Genomic DNA, 17632 nt, shown 5'->3' with positions numbered 1-17632 from the left:
TCTTAATGTCAGGTAGTTGTTTATCTCTTTGACCTCTGATGGGAGGGCATTCCCCAGGGTGGGCGCCACTTCCGAGAAGGCCCTCTGCCTGGTTCCCTGTAGCTTTGCTTCCCGCAGTGAGGGAACCGCCAGAAGGCCCTCGGCGCTGAACCTCAGTGTCCGGGCAGAACGATGGTGGAGACGCTCCTTCAAGTATTTTGGGCCAAGGATGTTTAGGGCTTTAAAGGTAAGCACCAACACTTTGAATTGTGCTTGGAAATGTACTGGGAGCCAATGTAGGTCTTTCAGGACCGGTGTTATATGGTCTCAGTGGCCACTCCCAGTCACCAGTCTAGCTGCCGCATTCTGGATTAGTTGTAGTTTCCAGGCGACCTTCAAAGGTAGCCCCACGTAGAGCGCATTGCATAGTCCAAGTGGGAGATAACTAGAGCATGCACCACTCTGGCGAGACAGTCCGCGGGCAGGTAGGGTCTCAGCCTGCGTACCAGATGGAGCTGGTAGACAGCTGCCCTGGATACGTTGTTGCATTCCATCAGACACAATGGGATGCTGTGGTTTGTTCCCTTTGGAGTGCCATGGAAGCACGTTCATAACAAGGGCAAGATGCCTTTCTTGCAAACATGCTTTCCTGTACTTGTTGCCAGATTTGTTCTTTGTACACAGTGCAGAACTAGCTGTGTTTCCACTCTGAACTTCGTAAAAAGCTCACCCATCATCACTTTACTTTTCAAAGCACCTGGTTGCAGCTGGCTTAAACGCCAGTAAATGCCTACGATATATACGGTATGTTATCCTGGCCACTTCCACTGTACCTAGGGTTGCCAGACTCAATAGTGGACAGGACTTCTGTGCCTTTAATTGCCCTGCTCTCTTTTGAGTATGGAAACCTTAAAGAGAAACCAGCAGACCCTTTGCTTGGAAATTAAACAAAGGGTCTGCTGGTTTCTCTTTAAGGTTTCCAAACTCAAAAGAGAGGAGGGCAATTAAAGACACAAAAGTCACGTCCACTATTGAGTCTGGCAACCCTAACTGCGAAAGGAGAAGAGCCTTTGTTCACAAATGAAAATGTATGACCTCGTACTTCCTCATCTTTCTGTCTCGGAGAACCTGCGGCTCCCCATTTGTTGAACTATAACTCCCATCAGTCCCAGCCAGTACGGTCCGTGGTCAGGGATGATGGGACTTGTAGTCCAGCAACCTCGGGGCCACATCCTCACATTAGCCGCCCCGAGTTTAACGCATTCCAGTGGCCGCATAAATATTCATGGAGGAAGATCTGTCTAGGTTTCCTCATGCCTTTTCTTTACCGGGGCTTGGAGCCCCGTTTCCCGGTGAAGCACTCCTTTGGGAGAAGTGAGCGCGGGAAAGAGGCAGGGTCGGCGTTCTCCTGTGAGGCGCTGAGGGCGCGCTTCTCGCCGCCGAGGGCGGTGCAGAAAGCGGACGCAGCTGCGAAGACTGGCGCGCCTCTGCCTCGCGAGGCTCCGGGGAGAGCCGGGAAGCCGCGTCCCGCGCCTGTCGCCTCGCGCGGTAAGTTGGCGCGGGGCGGGAGGGTCTCCTGCGAGAGTCTCTCTGGTCTTGGGACTTGGGCAACTGGAGGGCTCCCCCCCTCCCGAGAAAAGAAGCCCCTTGCCCCCTTCCTGCCCGAGGTGTGGAGCGGTACAAACCCTGGGAGGAGCAGTGGGATTATGGGGGGCGCGCGTGCGCTAAAAGGCAGAGGGCGCTGCCTTTGGAAAGCTGGTCCCCCTGGGTCCAGTTAACCAGTTTCGTTGAATTAGTTAAACTCAATAGTTTAAAAACTGGAATTTTGAATAAATGTGCGATTGCGCTTTGAATTTCACTGGGTGGTTGCCTGGCTTAACGCGTCTTGCAAGCCGCTGTTCTGCTTCTGCCTAGCGTGACCCGATTTTTTTTTTAACCAGTAATCTGGTCAGGGGTACTAACTTGAATAAAATATTGAGGCAGGTAACTGGTAAGCCCCGCCTTGCATAATCGATCACATGACAGGGTACACCCCCCCCTACTTGAATCGCACTGTCCATCAATCTGGGTGTGGGTGTGGGTGTGCAGCCCAATCAAAAATTATATTAGGGGGCTGAAGGGATCTGGCCAATTGAAGGTCTCGGAACTACAGACCACAGTCATTTATTTCAGGGGTTAGGCAGAGCTCAGGCTTGGGGGATCTACTTGGTGGGTTTACTACAACTCCAAGATTCACCAATGAGAGCCTGGTGCCAAAAATACGCACTTTTTAGGTTAAAGAAGGTTGAGCCCAGGAATTTGAAGCAGAGCTGAAATGAGAGCACAGTTCTTCCGCACAGAAACCTCCTCTTTGTTACCCCCAAAGGATTATTCATTGCAGCGGTATAATTTAGAGTGGGAGGGGAGTCGCTTTGTTGCTGTTCTTGTTAAACAATCGGGAGCCAGACATTCTTGCTGATCTGCTGCACATCACCCAGAGAGTTACCATTAGGTCCAGATGATCTAGCTCCTGCCCACCCCATGTCTCCTTCAACACAAGGCTGCCGGAACAGCCAGCCTGGATTATAAGGCACTCAAGTTCACTGAGCTGATGTGAAATCTTTTTTCTCACAGAGGGAATGATTATCCTTCTCCTTGCTGTGGGAGGGGAAGGGCTGTAGCTCCAGGCTAGAGCATGTGCTTTGCCTGTAAAAGATTCCATGTTCAGTTCTCACAATCCTAGTAGCCCTGGAGAGACTTGTGTCTGAAACGGTAGGGAGCCGAGGCAAGGTAGAGAAGGCAGCATCTTGTACGCCTAACCTACTCTCTTGGGATGTCGGGGAAAATAGTATTCCCTGTTGCAATTATTCTGAAGTTCCATACTACAAACCTTCCAATATTTCATAGAAGAAAATTGGGACACCCTTAGGTGATTAAAATATCCCTGTTCTCAAACTAAGGATTGATGCCTGAGGATCTGATTGCCACTCTCTCAACCTGCAATGTTACACACAGTGAATGCCTGACTTACATGGTCTTTGTTTTTTCTGTGGTAGCCTTTATCTTTCACTGACCTCTGAGACAGGAAAGGGAATATTTTTCTAAAATTCAAGAATGTTTTTTTAAAACTTAAGAATGTTTACCAAAAAGTGTTTAGCAAAATTTGATACATGCAAGTCCGGGTCAGTTTAATGGGGCTCACTGCCTGATGAATAGGTACTAGATTGCAGCCCTGGGTTGTAATAATCCTGTACATACTTACCTGGGAGTAATTCCCCAGTGGGCTTACTTTTGAGTAAAGGTAAAGGTACCCCTGACAGTCGCAAACTACTCTGGTGTTGCAGTACTCATCTCGCTTTACAGGCCGAGGGAGCCGGTGTTTGTCCGCTTCCGCAGACAGTTTTTCCGGGTCATGTGGCCAGCATGACTAAGCCGCTTCTGGCGAAGCCAGAGCAGTGCACGGAAACGCCGTTTACCTTCCCGCCGGAGCAGTACCTATTTATCTACTTGAGCTGTGTGCTTTCGAAATGCTAGGTTGGCAGGAGCTGGGACCGAGCAACGGGAGCTCACTCCGTCACGGGGCCTCGAACCGCCAGCCTTCTGATCGGCAAGTCCAAGTGGCGCAGTGGTTTAAACCACAGTGCCACCCGTGTCCCAAGCTACTTTTGAGTAGACATGTACAAGACTTCATCTCACAGTGGAACTGACTGAACTTGCATAATGGCAGCAAGTTGTTAATGTTGCTACACATTTTTATGTGGGTAGGCCGTGTGTGTGTGTGTGGGTGAAGAAGGGAAGTTTTCTGCATGTGTAGGTGCGCTCAGCTTTGCAGGTACCATTTAAAACAGTGGGTGTACTGTAAATGAACATACATGTTGGCTTTGTGCTGCAGGCCAGCTCCTTCCCATGCCTCTCTGTCTTCCATCCATGTAAGCAACAGTCACAAGCATACATTCCAGCCAGCCAAATACAGTCAAGGAGAGTGTGAAGCAAGGCCAATGAGGGGGGTTTCCTGGGCTGAAAGTAGGTATGAGGTTCCACACTCTGATTTAAAAGAAGAAACCAAATGGTCATATATACCCTGTTGGATGGCATATTCCAAGCCTCCTCCCAGCAACTCCTTCAGCCACGCTGGTGCCAACCGTTTCCTTTGGACCACATCTGTGATGCTGAGAGGGTGTCTTGTTGTCTGGGCAGCCCAGGACCTCCATACACACTGCCCAGGCTTGCACCGTGGGGAGGTCCCTTTGGTGCTGCTAACACAGCAGTTTGACTTCACCCCTGGAGGCACATTCCATTGACTCTCTAGCCAGATGGATGTCAACAAGGTATCTCTAGCCAATTCTGAAACACAGCTGTGGGACATTACAGTATTGCAGTCAAACCAACAATTCATGTTTTGCTAGATAGGCACATGAAGGGGCTGAGGCTCATATCGTCTCCTAATGTTCATGCCTCCAGTAGCAACATATGGAACATCATTTCACGAGCTACTTCATAGATGAGCAGCAATTTGAAGTCTACGTTAAAACCCAGCACAATGGTTGTGGCACAGACTGTCCATGCTATACATTTAAAGCACCTCCCCAAGGATCCTGAAAATGGTAGTTAACCCTTCATGGAGCTACAATTCCCAGTGTTCTTAACAAACTACAGTTCCCAGGAATATTTTTTTGGGGGTGCTTTAAATGTATAGAATGTACGCAGCTACAGACAGAATGGGCTTACCTCAATAAGTTGGAGGGTAATTCGTTGTCTAAATGTATTTGAACTAGAACTGCCATTTGTCAAAATTCTTCTATGTGAAGCATAACTCTAAGGAGCATTCAATATTTACTTTAAGAAAACCGTAACTGTACAAAGGGGGGTGACGAATCAATGAACTGCTGCGTAATTATTAAACAGCAGAATCCAGAATTGCAGTCCTTGGGCAGTTTTACCGGCAGCGATGGTGGAGGCAGCACCCTGTTTGTTTAATCTGGTGCACAAACACTTTGAGGACTGGGTTGTTCAGGTAACTAACCTGTTGCTCAGGTGAACAATATGTTGGTTTGGAACAAAAGCCTTTATACAAATGCCTAATGTTGATTTAAGTGTTCGGCTAGTCCGACCTAATTAGATGTGGCAATATTGTGTTCTTTGCAATGTTTAAATTTGTTTACCTTCTTTTCTTTCACAGTACAGTACTTCCCTCACAGTAATGCGATATGGCTACCTACCGTACTTGCACCTTTACAAGAAGAGTACACTTCCTCCACTTCTGGATAGGTACCTCCCAGTTAATTCTAGGAATCAGGTAATCTTTGAAAAGGTGCCATTGGCCTTGAATGCTTTCAGTGTAATCATTGGAATCATTTTATGTGAACTCTGGAATAAGTTTGTGTCCTTCCTCTCCTCTTTTTAGGAAAGTCCCATGATATAACTAGTATGTGTTTGTCACATGCTCAACTGATGTTCCTCTTCTCCATTGCAAATTTTAATTGCTTTTCAGCCCAAATTCACTATGTACAAAAGTTACAAGGTAAACAAGGAAAAACAAAAGCACTACTGAAATGATTCCTCTGATTGGTGGCTTGCTGTAAATAGATACAAATTTATGCATAATTTGGGGAGCTTCGGTCATAGCAAACATGGTCATCAGGCCAAAAAAAGGTTAGCTACCTTGATCTAGTCTAATGAAGAGTTCTGGAGACCACAAAAGCATGCACCCTCTTTTGTGATATTTTGGTTGGTCTGATAAAGGTATTGCCCTAACATGGATTTTGGAGCAGGGGGAAAAATTACTTTATAGCGGCGCTGATAACTCTCCCAATGACCCTGTATTAATGCGTTACCTTTATTACCATGAAGGTACATGATGCTATTTCAGTTTCTGGGGTGTTGTCAAAGGCACAGATCTGTATGTAAAAAACTTTTTTTTTTAAAAAAAAAAGTCATTTTCTACTCTTAAATAACACTTTTAGAGCCAGAACACCTTCAAAGCAAGAGGCAAAAAGGATCTGTTACAAGTGCAAAGAGGATGAAAGTGGCATTCGTCATTCATAATATTGCCATAGTAACGAGGCGATAAATATAGCCATTCATTGCAAAGTGTGGAGGAAGGATGCAAACAGGCCCTATTTATTAACACTGAAGTTAAATGTAGTTGAGGCACCCCTCTTGAGTATTGCAGAAGCAGCAGTGACTTGTAAATCCAGTACCCCCAGGTTTTTAAAGTGCATCCTTACACAATCATTGATAGCTGGAGTGGCCCAGTAGACAGGCAGGTCTTCCCCACCCACTAAAGACAACTTTGGCAGGTGGGCAGTGTAGCAGGACCACCTGCCTGTCAATCATCTGGCATCATAATGTCATCAGATGATTGACACCTTTCAGAAGTTCAAAGGAAATTACTATAGAGCAACCTCCTTTGAAGACTGACTCCTGGTGTGCCTGGCTCCCTTTAGCTGAGAGCTAATGGTCGGTTAGAGGCAACCCCTTTGAAATGGTCTTTGGAGCTTAATTTGGCCAACAGACTGGAGGCTCACCGTGTCTGAGCTTGGGGCGGGGGCAGGGGGGAAATAAGACACATAAATTACAAATAAGCCCCTTGTTACAGCTTTAGGTTCAAGTGGGTGCTTTATCTGAAAAGTGGAAGAATGCTGGAATAAGGATATCATCATATGGCACACATCTCTGATCCCAGTAGGGTGATGTCATCCTAGGAGCCTGCTCAGAAATGCACCCCATTCACTGGAACAGAGATATTCAAATAGTTGTGAAATGTGCTGGTAACAGTGGTAAGGGATGATATTTTTCTTCTTTAAGGCACAGTGTCCCGGTTTTGCCTTGAAAAGTTAAAGAGTTGCACGTACAATCCCTAGAACGAATCTGTCTTTCCTCTATCTGTCTATGCTGTCTCTTGGGGCCCAACCACATAACTAGATCCATAACCAGATCTCCTATGTTAAAAGCAGTTAAAAGCACCTGGGCACTGTGGAGTAGAGCCCTTTCCACTGCACTGTTTTCCTAAATCAAATCCCTCGCTTTCATTTGCCCTGCTGTGGAAGAAACACACGTACCGTTTAAACATTTACCTTTTCCTCTACACAAGAAAGCAGCTTTTGGAATTAAGCAGTAGATTTGTGACATGGCAGAAAGGCCACAGCTGGTACCTTGACTTTTGTGTCAGAGTCTGTCACCACTTAATGCTGCCCATCTGTAGAAGCCTTAGAATTGTAGAGTTGGAAGGGACCACAAGGGTCATCTAGTCCAATCCCCTGCAATGCAGGAATCTTTTGCCCAACACGGGGCTGGAACCCACGACCCTGAGATTAAAAGTCTCATGCTCTACAGCAGGCATCCCCAAACTTCAGCCCTTCAGATTTTTGGACTACAATTCCCATCATCCCTGACCACTGGTCTTGTTAGCTAGGGATCATGGGAGTTGTAGGCCAAAACATCTGGAGGGCTGCAGTTTGGGGATGCCTGCTCTACAGTGCTATTGGCCTGACGCCATTTAATAAACCGGAACCATTGAACTCTGTATTGGCCTAAAGATATGATACAGAGATGCTGTGAATAGTGTGATGGGGTGAGATGATGAGGCATATGATTCTACTTTAGCTGGGACGATGAAAAATACTTTTCGAGCTGCCGCAGCTACAACTTCTCTTTTTAGTCAGGCTCCTTGGCTGCAGAACATCCCTGAGTTTGGCTTATTGATGTGTTCCCTTCATTTTTCTCCTCTCAGTCCAGTGTACTGAACTGCAGACCTTTCATAACTGCAACTCAGTTTTTCTACCATTGTGGGCAGGTTGAACTTCCTGGCTACTTAAAAATTTCCTCCACCACCCTTTCGATTTTGTTGCCTCTGCAGGACTGCTCCATCCCTCTGGCCCCTTTTGTAAACTCTGAGGCTTTACACAAGTAGACCTTTCTTGGAATGGCCAGGATTATGCATGTTTGCAGTGTGTCCTTGGTAGCAAAGAATGACACACAATGTGAGGAGAGTTCTTGCCAATCTGAGCAATGTGCTTATTAAGCAGTATGTTGGTTCTCATCCAGAGACAAAGGTTCCTTCTATAAACAGAAAGGAGAAATCATTTAAGAACTTTTTAAGTTTGGAAAGGTGTCTTATATACAAATAATTTCTCTTTACAAGTCATTTTGTTTTTACTTATATCCTTTGAGCTTCATTTCTTATTATTGTGTTCACTCATATTGTTTTCTGACTTAATTGCAATGCATTTTTTGAGAGAATGAATATGCTCAAGTTTCTGATACTGACAAGAAAATTTTGCCGTACACGTGCTTTCTTAAAAAAGAAAAAGGAATTGATTTTCTTATTTAAATGTGTTACCCCAAATTCTTAAGTCATATGTTACTCTTTCATTTATTTTATCTGGGAGCCAGTAGGTGTAAATGATGCTCTGATTCCATTTTTTAAAAATGTAGAGTTGATCATGTATTTTAAATATGGTTTGTTTCTGCTCCTTTTCTCTTAAAGAAGGCTCAGTTTTGCCAGGGTAACACACACCACCAGATTCAGATTTGACACACAACTAAAAATAAATAAATCCCTCTGAACACTGAATTTGAAGACAAGTTTTGTCAACTTCTGTGTACCTCAGATATGCACTTCAAACATGACATGGGCTATTAAAGATATAGCTTCACCCATTCTGTATTGCAGGTGACCAATAGGGTAATGACCTTTTCATTTTTTCTCTCAAAAATTATTTCCTGTAGCACAAATGGATGAACTTTTGCCCATAAATGACTAAAATGAGGCATATTCCATTGAAATATTAAAAAAGGTTACGCACAAACCGTTTTTATTTTTTTTGTATGCCGTTTTACCATTTCATAAAATTGTATTAACAATTCTATATATATTTCGTATCAAATTTGGACACAACACCACATTCCACAATGGGGAGTGTTCTTAGCAACATAGGGTATACAAATGTCACACCTGCGCAAGGTAAAAGCCTCTTTTTGGGACCTCAAAACTCAGCCAGCAGACCCTGCTGGGCATGCTGGGGAAAGAACCTACAGGAGAGGTAGCAAAACATTGTCCTCTAGTGGCGTCTATACTGTTACTGCAGCTAAAAAAAGCTTCCTTGTGTGTTTGATGACCCTATATAATGTTGTATATATGAGACTCTAAAGCTTGGGTTCAATTTTATATCTGCTTACAGTGACTTCAAAAATGGTAAAAAAACTGATAAATAATTTTTTTTAATCATTTAAAATGCCAGGTTTATTTATCCTCGAAGCCAGTGGCATTTCTCACACTTATTTACTGAATTTAGCTTGTAACAGTTAATTTGTGCTTTACTAACAAATGAATTTTATATCCTTTTTAAATGGCCTCTAATTACTTAATTAGTGGTTGGGTTTTCTTGGAGCTGAATTTCCGATCCTGCGTCTTTTCACAGTATTCTGTTTCAGACCATTTGAAAACACAGACCAGTGTGGAACGAACAGGTTTGCCGCTTTTTCCTTTGCCTTCAACATCTGCATGATGGTCGGCAGAAATTCAATCGTTGCTGCTTCTCCTGGTGTGGAGATGGAGTAATAGGAAACTCCAGTAAGACCCTTGTCACTGAATGCAGCTTTGCAAAAAATATCTTGGAGCCTTTCTTGTGCATGTATGTCACCTCAGCATATGGCAGCACATAAGCAGTGGCCTGTGGCATCTCTGCTGGTCCATTTTTAGAGTTTTGGTGTACATCGACTTTATGGAATTGTAAAAAACACCACCACAGTGTTTTCCAAACAGAAAGTGCACCCCCAGGTCAATAGTACAATTTCAGGCCTGCATAATCCAGCGCTATCTACTGCTTGCATGGTTTCAAAATGTTATGTACTAGTCCAGCATCCTGTTCTCAAGTGGCCAACCAGATGCCTATGGGAACCCTGCAGGCAGGATCTGAGCACAGTGGCCCTCTCTCTCCCTGTGGTTTCCAGCAACTGGTATTCAGAAGCCTACTGCCTCTGGCTTAACTGCAACAAGCAAATACAAAAGGCTTGTAAAAACCAATAAGTAAACTCACTTAGGCCTCTAGTTACAGTCCTGGCACAAAGGAGGGCTATTAGAGCATACTTTCCCCTCACTGGACTGCGATGCTGAATTTCCAGTGTTTAAGATTGACCCCACGAGCATCCTGGAGACCCACACAGCCTCCCTTACATATAAAAGAGACCTCAAACCATGCTTTTATTTTTAAATATCTGCATTGCACTTGAAAATACGCTTGCGATGTCTTATGGGGTGGGAGGAAATTTGAGTTACCTTTCAGATGTACATAACATGCTTATATCCTCTAATGCCATGCAAGAGAAAGTGAATATGGTGTTAGGGCGAGAGGCAAATTTAAATGCAATGGCTTCATTTCAATTTTTGTGTACATTGTTTTTGCCTAGAATGGTCCGAACCTGCAAACGATAGAAACAGACGATAAAAGGAGGCCAAGAAACAACAAACATGTTTTAAGTAATGAAGATAAAGATGAGCTCATCCAGCAGTCTCTGCAAGAAAAGGTAACAGTCCACCATGATAAATGATGTGTTTGATGTTTTCTCTACTTGTGAAGGTGCAGCTTAAAATGTGTCCAGAGAAGCTGTTACTACAGGTAGCCCATTTTCTGTATCTTGAATGTGGCATAGAGCCAGTTTCTAAGCTCTGTTTGCTAGGTAGGCATGGGCCCCTACATCATGGCTGATGGGGAAAGACAGAGACTTTTCTACCATTCTGTGTTGTTATGTAAAACAGGAGCATTTGACTAATATGCAGTCATCCCATTCAGTATGCAGGTTCTTCTTCTCATGTCAGACTAATCTGATCTCATTTTTTGACAGAATTACAAGCCTGGTAGATGAAGGGAACACTGTGGATGTAGCCTATCTTGATTTCAGCAAGGCCTTTGACAAGGTGCCCCATGATATTCTTGTAAAGAAGCTGGTAAAATGCGGGCTAGACAATGCTACCATTCAGTGGATTTGTAACTGGCTGACTGTCCGAACCCAAAGGGTGCTCATCAATGGCTCCTCCTCATCCTGGAGAGTAGTGACTAGTGGGGTGCCACAGGGTTCTGTCTTGGGCCCAGTCTTGTTCAACATCTTTATCAATGACTTGGATGATGGGCTTGAGGGCATCCTGAGCAAGTTTGCAGATGACACCAAATTGGGAGGGGTGGATCACACTTCAAAATGACCTTAACAGATTAGACAACTGGGCCAAAGCAAACAAGATGAATGTTAACAAGGAGAAATGGAAAGTACTACACTTGGGCAAAAAAAATAAAAAATGAAAGGCACAAATACAGGATGGGAGACACCTGGCTTGAGAGCAGTACATGTGAAAAGGATCTAGGAGTCTTGGTAGACCACAAACTTGACATGAGTCAACAGTGTGATGCAGCAGCTAACAAAGCCAATGCAATTCTGGGCTGCATCAATAGGAGTATAGCATCTAGATCAAGGGAAGCAATAGTACCACTGTATTCTGCTCTGGTCAGACCTCACCTGGAGTACTGTGTCCAGTTCTGGGCACCACAGTTCAAGAAGGATACTGGCAAGCTGGAACGTGTCCAGAAGAGGGCAACCAAAATGGTCAAAGGCCTGGAAATGATGCCTTATGAGGAACGGCTTAGGGAGCTGGGTATGTTTAGCCTAGAGAAGAGAAGGTTAAGGGGTGATATGATAGCCATGTTCAAATATATCAGGGGTGGCCAACTCCGAAGAGACTGTGATCTACTCACAGAGTTAAAAACTGGCAGTGATCTACCCCCGTTTTTTAGGGGTTCAGGTCAAAGTTGTTGAGCTTTTTTTTAGGAAGGAAAGCCCTGTTTTGGGGGTTCAGGTCTAAGTTTTTGAGCTTTTTTTAGGGGAGCCAAAGTTCTTGAGCTTCTTTGGGGAAACCCAGTGATCTACCACAAACATCCGGTGATCTACCAGTAGATCACGATCTACCTGTTGGACATGCCTGAAATATATAAAAGGATGTCATATAGAGGAGGGAGAAAGGTTATTTTCTGCTGCTCCAGAGAAGCGGACACGGAGCAATGGATTCAAACTACAAGAAAGAAGATTCCACCTAAACATTAGGAAGAACTTCCTGACAGTCAGAGCTGTTCGGCAGTGGAATTTGCTACCAAGGAGTGTGGTGGAGTCTCCTTCTTTGGAGGTCTTTAAGCAGAGGCTTGACAGGCATATGTCAGGAATGCTTTGATGGTGTTTCCTGCTTGGCAGGGGGTTGGACTGGATGGCCCTTGTGGTCTCTTCCAACTCTATGATTCTATGATTCTTAAGATGTGGGTAGAATACTTCAATCATGCTGAGAATACAAGGAGCTTGTATGGATTCAGTTTATACTATGCCATTGTTGCCCTTCCAATTTTCTTTTGCAAGAAACTAAAATAATAATAATAATTTTTATTTGTTGACTGAGTCTTTAAATTGGATGGGTGGGGAGGGTAACCTGGTGTCTTCCATACCTTGTTGAACTAAAACTCCCAAGATCCACTCCCAAGCCGGTGGCTAGAAATTATGTGATGAGTGGCCCTAGCTAAACTGGCATTATTGTTCAAACAGCAAAACAACCAAAAGCCCTGAAGAAGTGTAGAATCCTATATAGTTGTGATCAAGAGTGTCCTTCTGGACATTCTCCAAGTCCGTGAGCCACAAGCAGTTCCTGTTAAGCACTGCTGAGTGAGTGTTTAAATGACCCAAGCAAGCAGACAGAGTAAATTGCATACTCCCTCCCACCCCTCCTGAAAGAAGCAGCTCTCTCAGTGCTCATTCCATGAGACAGAGACATGGGATCAGACCCTGTTCATGTTGGGTCGTTTTACATGGTCAAAAATTGGCAGCTCCCACACTCCTGGAAAAATGATAAAAGAGGGGCATGTAAAAGTAAAAATGGCAGTTTTCCCAAGAGCTCACCAAATTGTTTTCAAATCATTAAAATCAATGCCTGCCTGTCAATTGGAGTAAAACTGTTGTAACTTCCATAGTTGTAACTTCTCAGTTGCTCAATGTGCATTAAAGATAATTTAATTGAGAGATTTATGCTTACCAAATTTTTGCATCTTGATGCTCAGTGGTCCAAAAACTGCTAGAAGGTGAGACGGGTTTGTTTTCTGAATAGTTGGGTGGAACTATTTTGCTTATCCCTCGATAAGGGTTATATGGACCTAAGGAAGGTGATTCAGAGAAGAGATCTGGAATACTCTGCAGAAATACCTTCTTGTATTGTATTGCTAAATGATTTCATGGTTGTTTGTTCATTCATTCATTCGTTCAATTCATAACCCATCTTTCCACCAAGGAACTCGGGGTGGAGTAAATGGTTCTCCCTTTCCCCATTTTTTTCTCAAGCACAACCGTAAAGCTGAGAGACCATGACTGGCCCAACATCACCTAGTCAACTACAGAACCTGTTGTTATAGGAACTGTGGTATCTTCCAGAATCATTCAGAAAAAGTATGATTATATCTCACAAATAGGCAAAGGAATAAAGCTACACACTGAATGAAATTTGGGCTTTTTCATTTAAGCACTCAATAGCACCATCTGTTGGAGGCTCACCATAAGTACCTAGCATTTATTATTTCCACTAAAAGAAGTAAAAAGTTGTTACAGTAGAAGTGACGATGCATCAAAAGAAAAAAGAAGAAACATTTACAAAACACCTTTAAAAACAATGACTCTGACATTGTGCAGTACTGAAGGAATGTCAGTTTTAAGGAGAAATATATGCCAGTAATAAATCTTAGTCTGTGTTTCTTTTGCAACATACATACTGTCATCTAGACTTATATGGAGCAGCAAGTGTTATAATAATGTTTATCACAAGAGAAATGGTGCGACTATTGAAAGGGTTTTTTAAAGAAGCCACACAGCTTCTAGTACATATGCTGCGATGTTTCACAGCATATCCTCTTCAACATGAAACTATACTTTGGTGGGTGTAAGGTTGCATGGTACAAGAAAAAATACGTATTTGGGAATGCATGGATTAAGGGAAGTATAAAGAGGATTTATTGCCATATACTAGGATTTATTGCCATATACTATCAACAACCTCAGATATGCAGATGACACAACCTTGATGGCAGAAAGTGAGGAGGAATTAAAGAACCTTTTAATGAGGGTGAAAGAGGAGAGTGCAAAATATGGTCTGAAGCTCAACATCAAAAAAAACCAAGATCATGGCCACTGGCGCCATCACCTCCTGGCAAATAGAAGGGGAAGAAATGGAGGCAGTGAGAGATTTTACTTTCTTGGGCTCCTTGATGACTGCAGATGGTGACAGCAGCCACAAAATTAAAAGACGCCTGCTTCTTGGGAGAAAAGCAATGACAAACCTAGACAGCATCTTAAAAAGCAGAGACATCACCTTGCCTACAAAGGTCCGTATAGTTAAAACTATGGTTTTCCCAGTAGTGATGTATGGAAGTGAGAGCTGGACCATAAAGAAGGCTGATCGCCAAAGAATTGATGCTTTTGAATTATGGTGCTGGAGGAGACTCTTGAGAGTCCCATGGACTGCAAGAAGATCAAACCTATCCATTATGAAGGAAATCAGCCCTGAGTGCTCACTGGAAGGACAGATTGTGAAGCTGAGGCTCCAATACTTTGGCCACCTCATGAGAAGAGAAGACTCCCTGGAAAAGACCCTGATGTTGGGAAAGATTGAGGGCACAAGGAGAAGGGGACGGCAGAGGACGAGTCGGTTGGACAGTGTTCTCGAAGCTACCAACATGAGTCTGACCAAACTGCGGGAGGCAGTGGAAGACAGGAGTGCCTGGTGTGCTATTGTCAATGAGGTCATGAAGAGTCGGATACGACTAAACAACAACAACAGGTTGCATGGTACAAGAAAAAATACGTATTTGGCAATGCATGGATTAAGGGAAGTATAAAGAGGATTTATTGCCATATACTAGAGTGAAAGTGTCACATTGATGTAAAACGTATTTACTCATCCTGATTAAAGTGCAATAGAAAGGCATGACAGTAGGTGGCAGTGAAGAATTGCACTAGAGGAGCACCCTATTTGGAGGGGGGAATAATATTTTCTTAGCTGTAGCAGGTTATAGTTTGAGTGCTTGCAAAATGTGATACTTTCCAAGCTGAAGCACTTTCTACAGGGAAATGATCTGGATAACGCACGGAACTGGTTTGTTGCAGTTTAAATTGATTGCATGAAAAGTGCTGTGGTTAGATGCTGTACCACCCTGGGAATTCTGTATAAAGGATTTAAAAGCACCTAGTTCGGCAGTGCAGAAAACTGCCAAGCGGATCTACTCTTGCAAATTCCCTATCATGATATTCCTGCAAATTAAACATCTCTTTGGCTTTTTCCATGAGAATCTAAAAATATAATGCTGAAAATCTCTTTCATTTCAGCGTTATCTTGAAACCTATGAGAACATGCATAAGCTGAAAACATTATTGAGTAAACGCTACAGGACGTTGTTGAATCAGAAAGTTAGAAAGCAACGAATTCAGATCAAGATGTCTGATCTCAGAGGCCAACAACTTCTTAAACACAAAACGAAAAAGGTAGGAGATAATATTCTGTAGAAGGAAAAGGAGAAGTTGCTCGGTTGACATTTGCCCAATTGAGAATTTGCATTGACTTTGAGGTCTTATAAATCATGGCCACAGGGAGGAGAAAGCTTTTAGAGTTTTCTCCCCCCCCCCAAAGTGTTTTTTTTATTTTGTGCGGAGTTGTACAATAAAGTCAACATTAATTTTTAGAGTTGTCTCAGCTTTTCATGAGCATTCTGCCTGGTCCTGTGCAAAAACGTTTTTGCACGCAGTTCTAGTAAACACTGCAAGCTAGCCTATCAACAGAAAAAATCTTGCTTTGGCCTATACAAAACGGCAGAATATGTATGTTTTATCATCAAACTACTTCGCTGAAATATGCCTTTATTACAAACAGGAAATTTGCTGCAGAAGGGAATATTTTCACTTTGATTAGAAGCACATAATTAATAACAACACACTCCTTTTTTGATGCACTAAGGCAGGGGTCAGCAAACTTTTTCAGCAGAGGGCTGGTCCACTGTCCCTCAGACCTTGTGGGGGGGCAGACTATTTTTTGGGGGGGTGGATGAACGAATTCCTATGCCCCACAAATAGTAACCCAGAGGTGCATTTTAAATAAAAGGGCACATTCTACTCATGTAAAAACACGCTGATTCCTGGACCATCCGCAGGCCGGATTTAGGAGGCAATGGGGCCAGATCCGGCCTCCGGGCCTTAGTTTGCCTATCCAGGCACTAAGGTGTCTTAGATAACTGCAGAGATTCGGCAACCATACGCATGCATGGATGTCAGGTGGTATGTGCCAAGGCTGGAATCAGATAACAAGACAAGGGGTGGAATCAGATAACAAGACAAGGGGTGGAATCAGGGGGTGGAATCAGATAACAAGACAAGAGCATATCCTACTTGAGAGCTTCCCACGGAGTTCACAAAACCTCCTGGTGCACACGGGGCCTTAAATGTAGCTCATTGGAGCCCATCGTTCACAGTGCAGAGTCGAAATAACCATCTCTCCATGTGCACATGGGAAAAATTGACTGGGGACCCTAAAATCTGCTGAAAATTTTACTTCCTTTTGATCTTGAAAGCCTTTGGGGTGCCAGAAGTCCTCATTTTAGCCTCGTGAATCTGTTTATTAGACAAGCTAGTTCCTTCCAAACTTTGCCTGTTGAACCCTGTTCTATGGTGCCCTGTATTTGAATGAATATTGTTGTTTCACTCTCAGACAAGAAAGAAGCAGGCTATCAGCAGCTACTGTAACTGCTTTTGAAATGCTTTCATATGCAACCAAACTGAAGGTTTGGCTACCATGCAGCAAACCAGCAGACAGCCCAGCTCCAGCTCCCATTAACTCTACTGGCATGACCAGTGGTCAGGAATTATGGCAGTTGTAGTCTAGGAGAGCAACAGGTTCCCCATCTTTGCTAGGTATATAGTGCTTCCAGTTTGGTCCCTTAGTGAACTTGCAAAAAAAGAGCCGGGGGGGGGGCTGGAATCATGCCACATCAGATGGTGTAAAGGTAGTATGATTGGAATGGTACCTCCAGGACCTGCCAGAAGGAGGATGCTCTGCTGATAAGCCCCCCCCCCAATGAAATCCCAGTGCTTAATGTTCAAAGGAGGACATGGATTCTGGGAACATAAAGACCAAGCGCAAGTACCCACCATCAGGGCCGTCTGGAGTATATATGGCGCCCTGGCACGACAGATCCCTCCGGCGCCCCCGCCCCGCCCCGTTTCCCAGCACGGCGGGCGGAGTTGCACGGCTGGAGCTGCACAACCGGGCCAGCGGGCGGGCGGGCGCAGTGCACAGCGGGGTTGCCGGGGGTGCAGCTCCGTGGCGGGTGGGCGGGCGCAGCCGTGCAGCGCCCCCTGGCGGGTGGGCGCCCTGGCACCCTGTGCCACCCAGCCTGGCCGTAGGGCTGGCCCTGCCCACCATGCAGTTCTTCTATTGAAACTTAACCCTTTTGCCACATATTCACATACAGTACAGTTGTATTATTTTAGCACCATTTATTATCCAGGTGGCGCTGTGGTTAAACCACTGAGCCTAGGGCTTGCTGATCAGAAGGTCGGCGGTTCGAATCCCTGTGACGGGGTGAGCTCCTGTTGCTCAGTCCCAGCTCCT

At 44.3% G+C, this 17632-nt stretch overlaps 1 protein-coding gene across 3 annotated transcripts in view; it reads left to right on the top strand.

Moving 5' to 3' along the window:
- Positions 1 to 4168: 4168 nt before the first annotated feature.
- The window catches only part of LOC118082817 (uncharacterized), a 54740-nt gene continuing 41276 nt past the window's right edge, over positions 4169 to 17632 (top strand). For all 3 annotated transcript variants that reach the window (XM_060272815.1, XM_060272814.1, XM_060272813.1), the window contains exons 1-4: positions 4169 to 4972; positions 5138 to 5254; positions 10369 to 10485; positions 15358 to 15513. In XM_060272815.1, coding sequence (XP_060128798.1) covers positions 4907 to 4972; positions 5138 to 5254; positions 10369 to 10485; positions 15358 to 15513 — 456 coding nt within the window. In that variant the 5' untranslated portion in view covers positions 4169 to 4906. The remainder of the gene's footprint in view (positions 4973 to 5137; positions 5255 to 10368; positions 10486 to 15357; positions 15514 to 17632) is intronic.

This window comes from Zootoca vivipara, chromosome 3 (assembly GCF_963506605.1).
Source record: "Zootoca vivipara chromosome 3, rZooViv1.1, whole genome shotgun sequence".
Lineage (NCBI taxonomy): Eukaryota > Metazoa > Chordata > Lepidosauria > Squamata > Lacertidae > Zootoca > Zootoca vivipara.
This window is presented reverse-complemented; position numbering and strand designations above follow the sequence as displayed.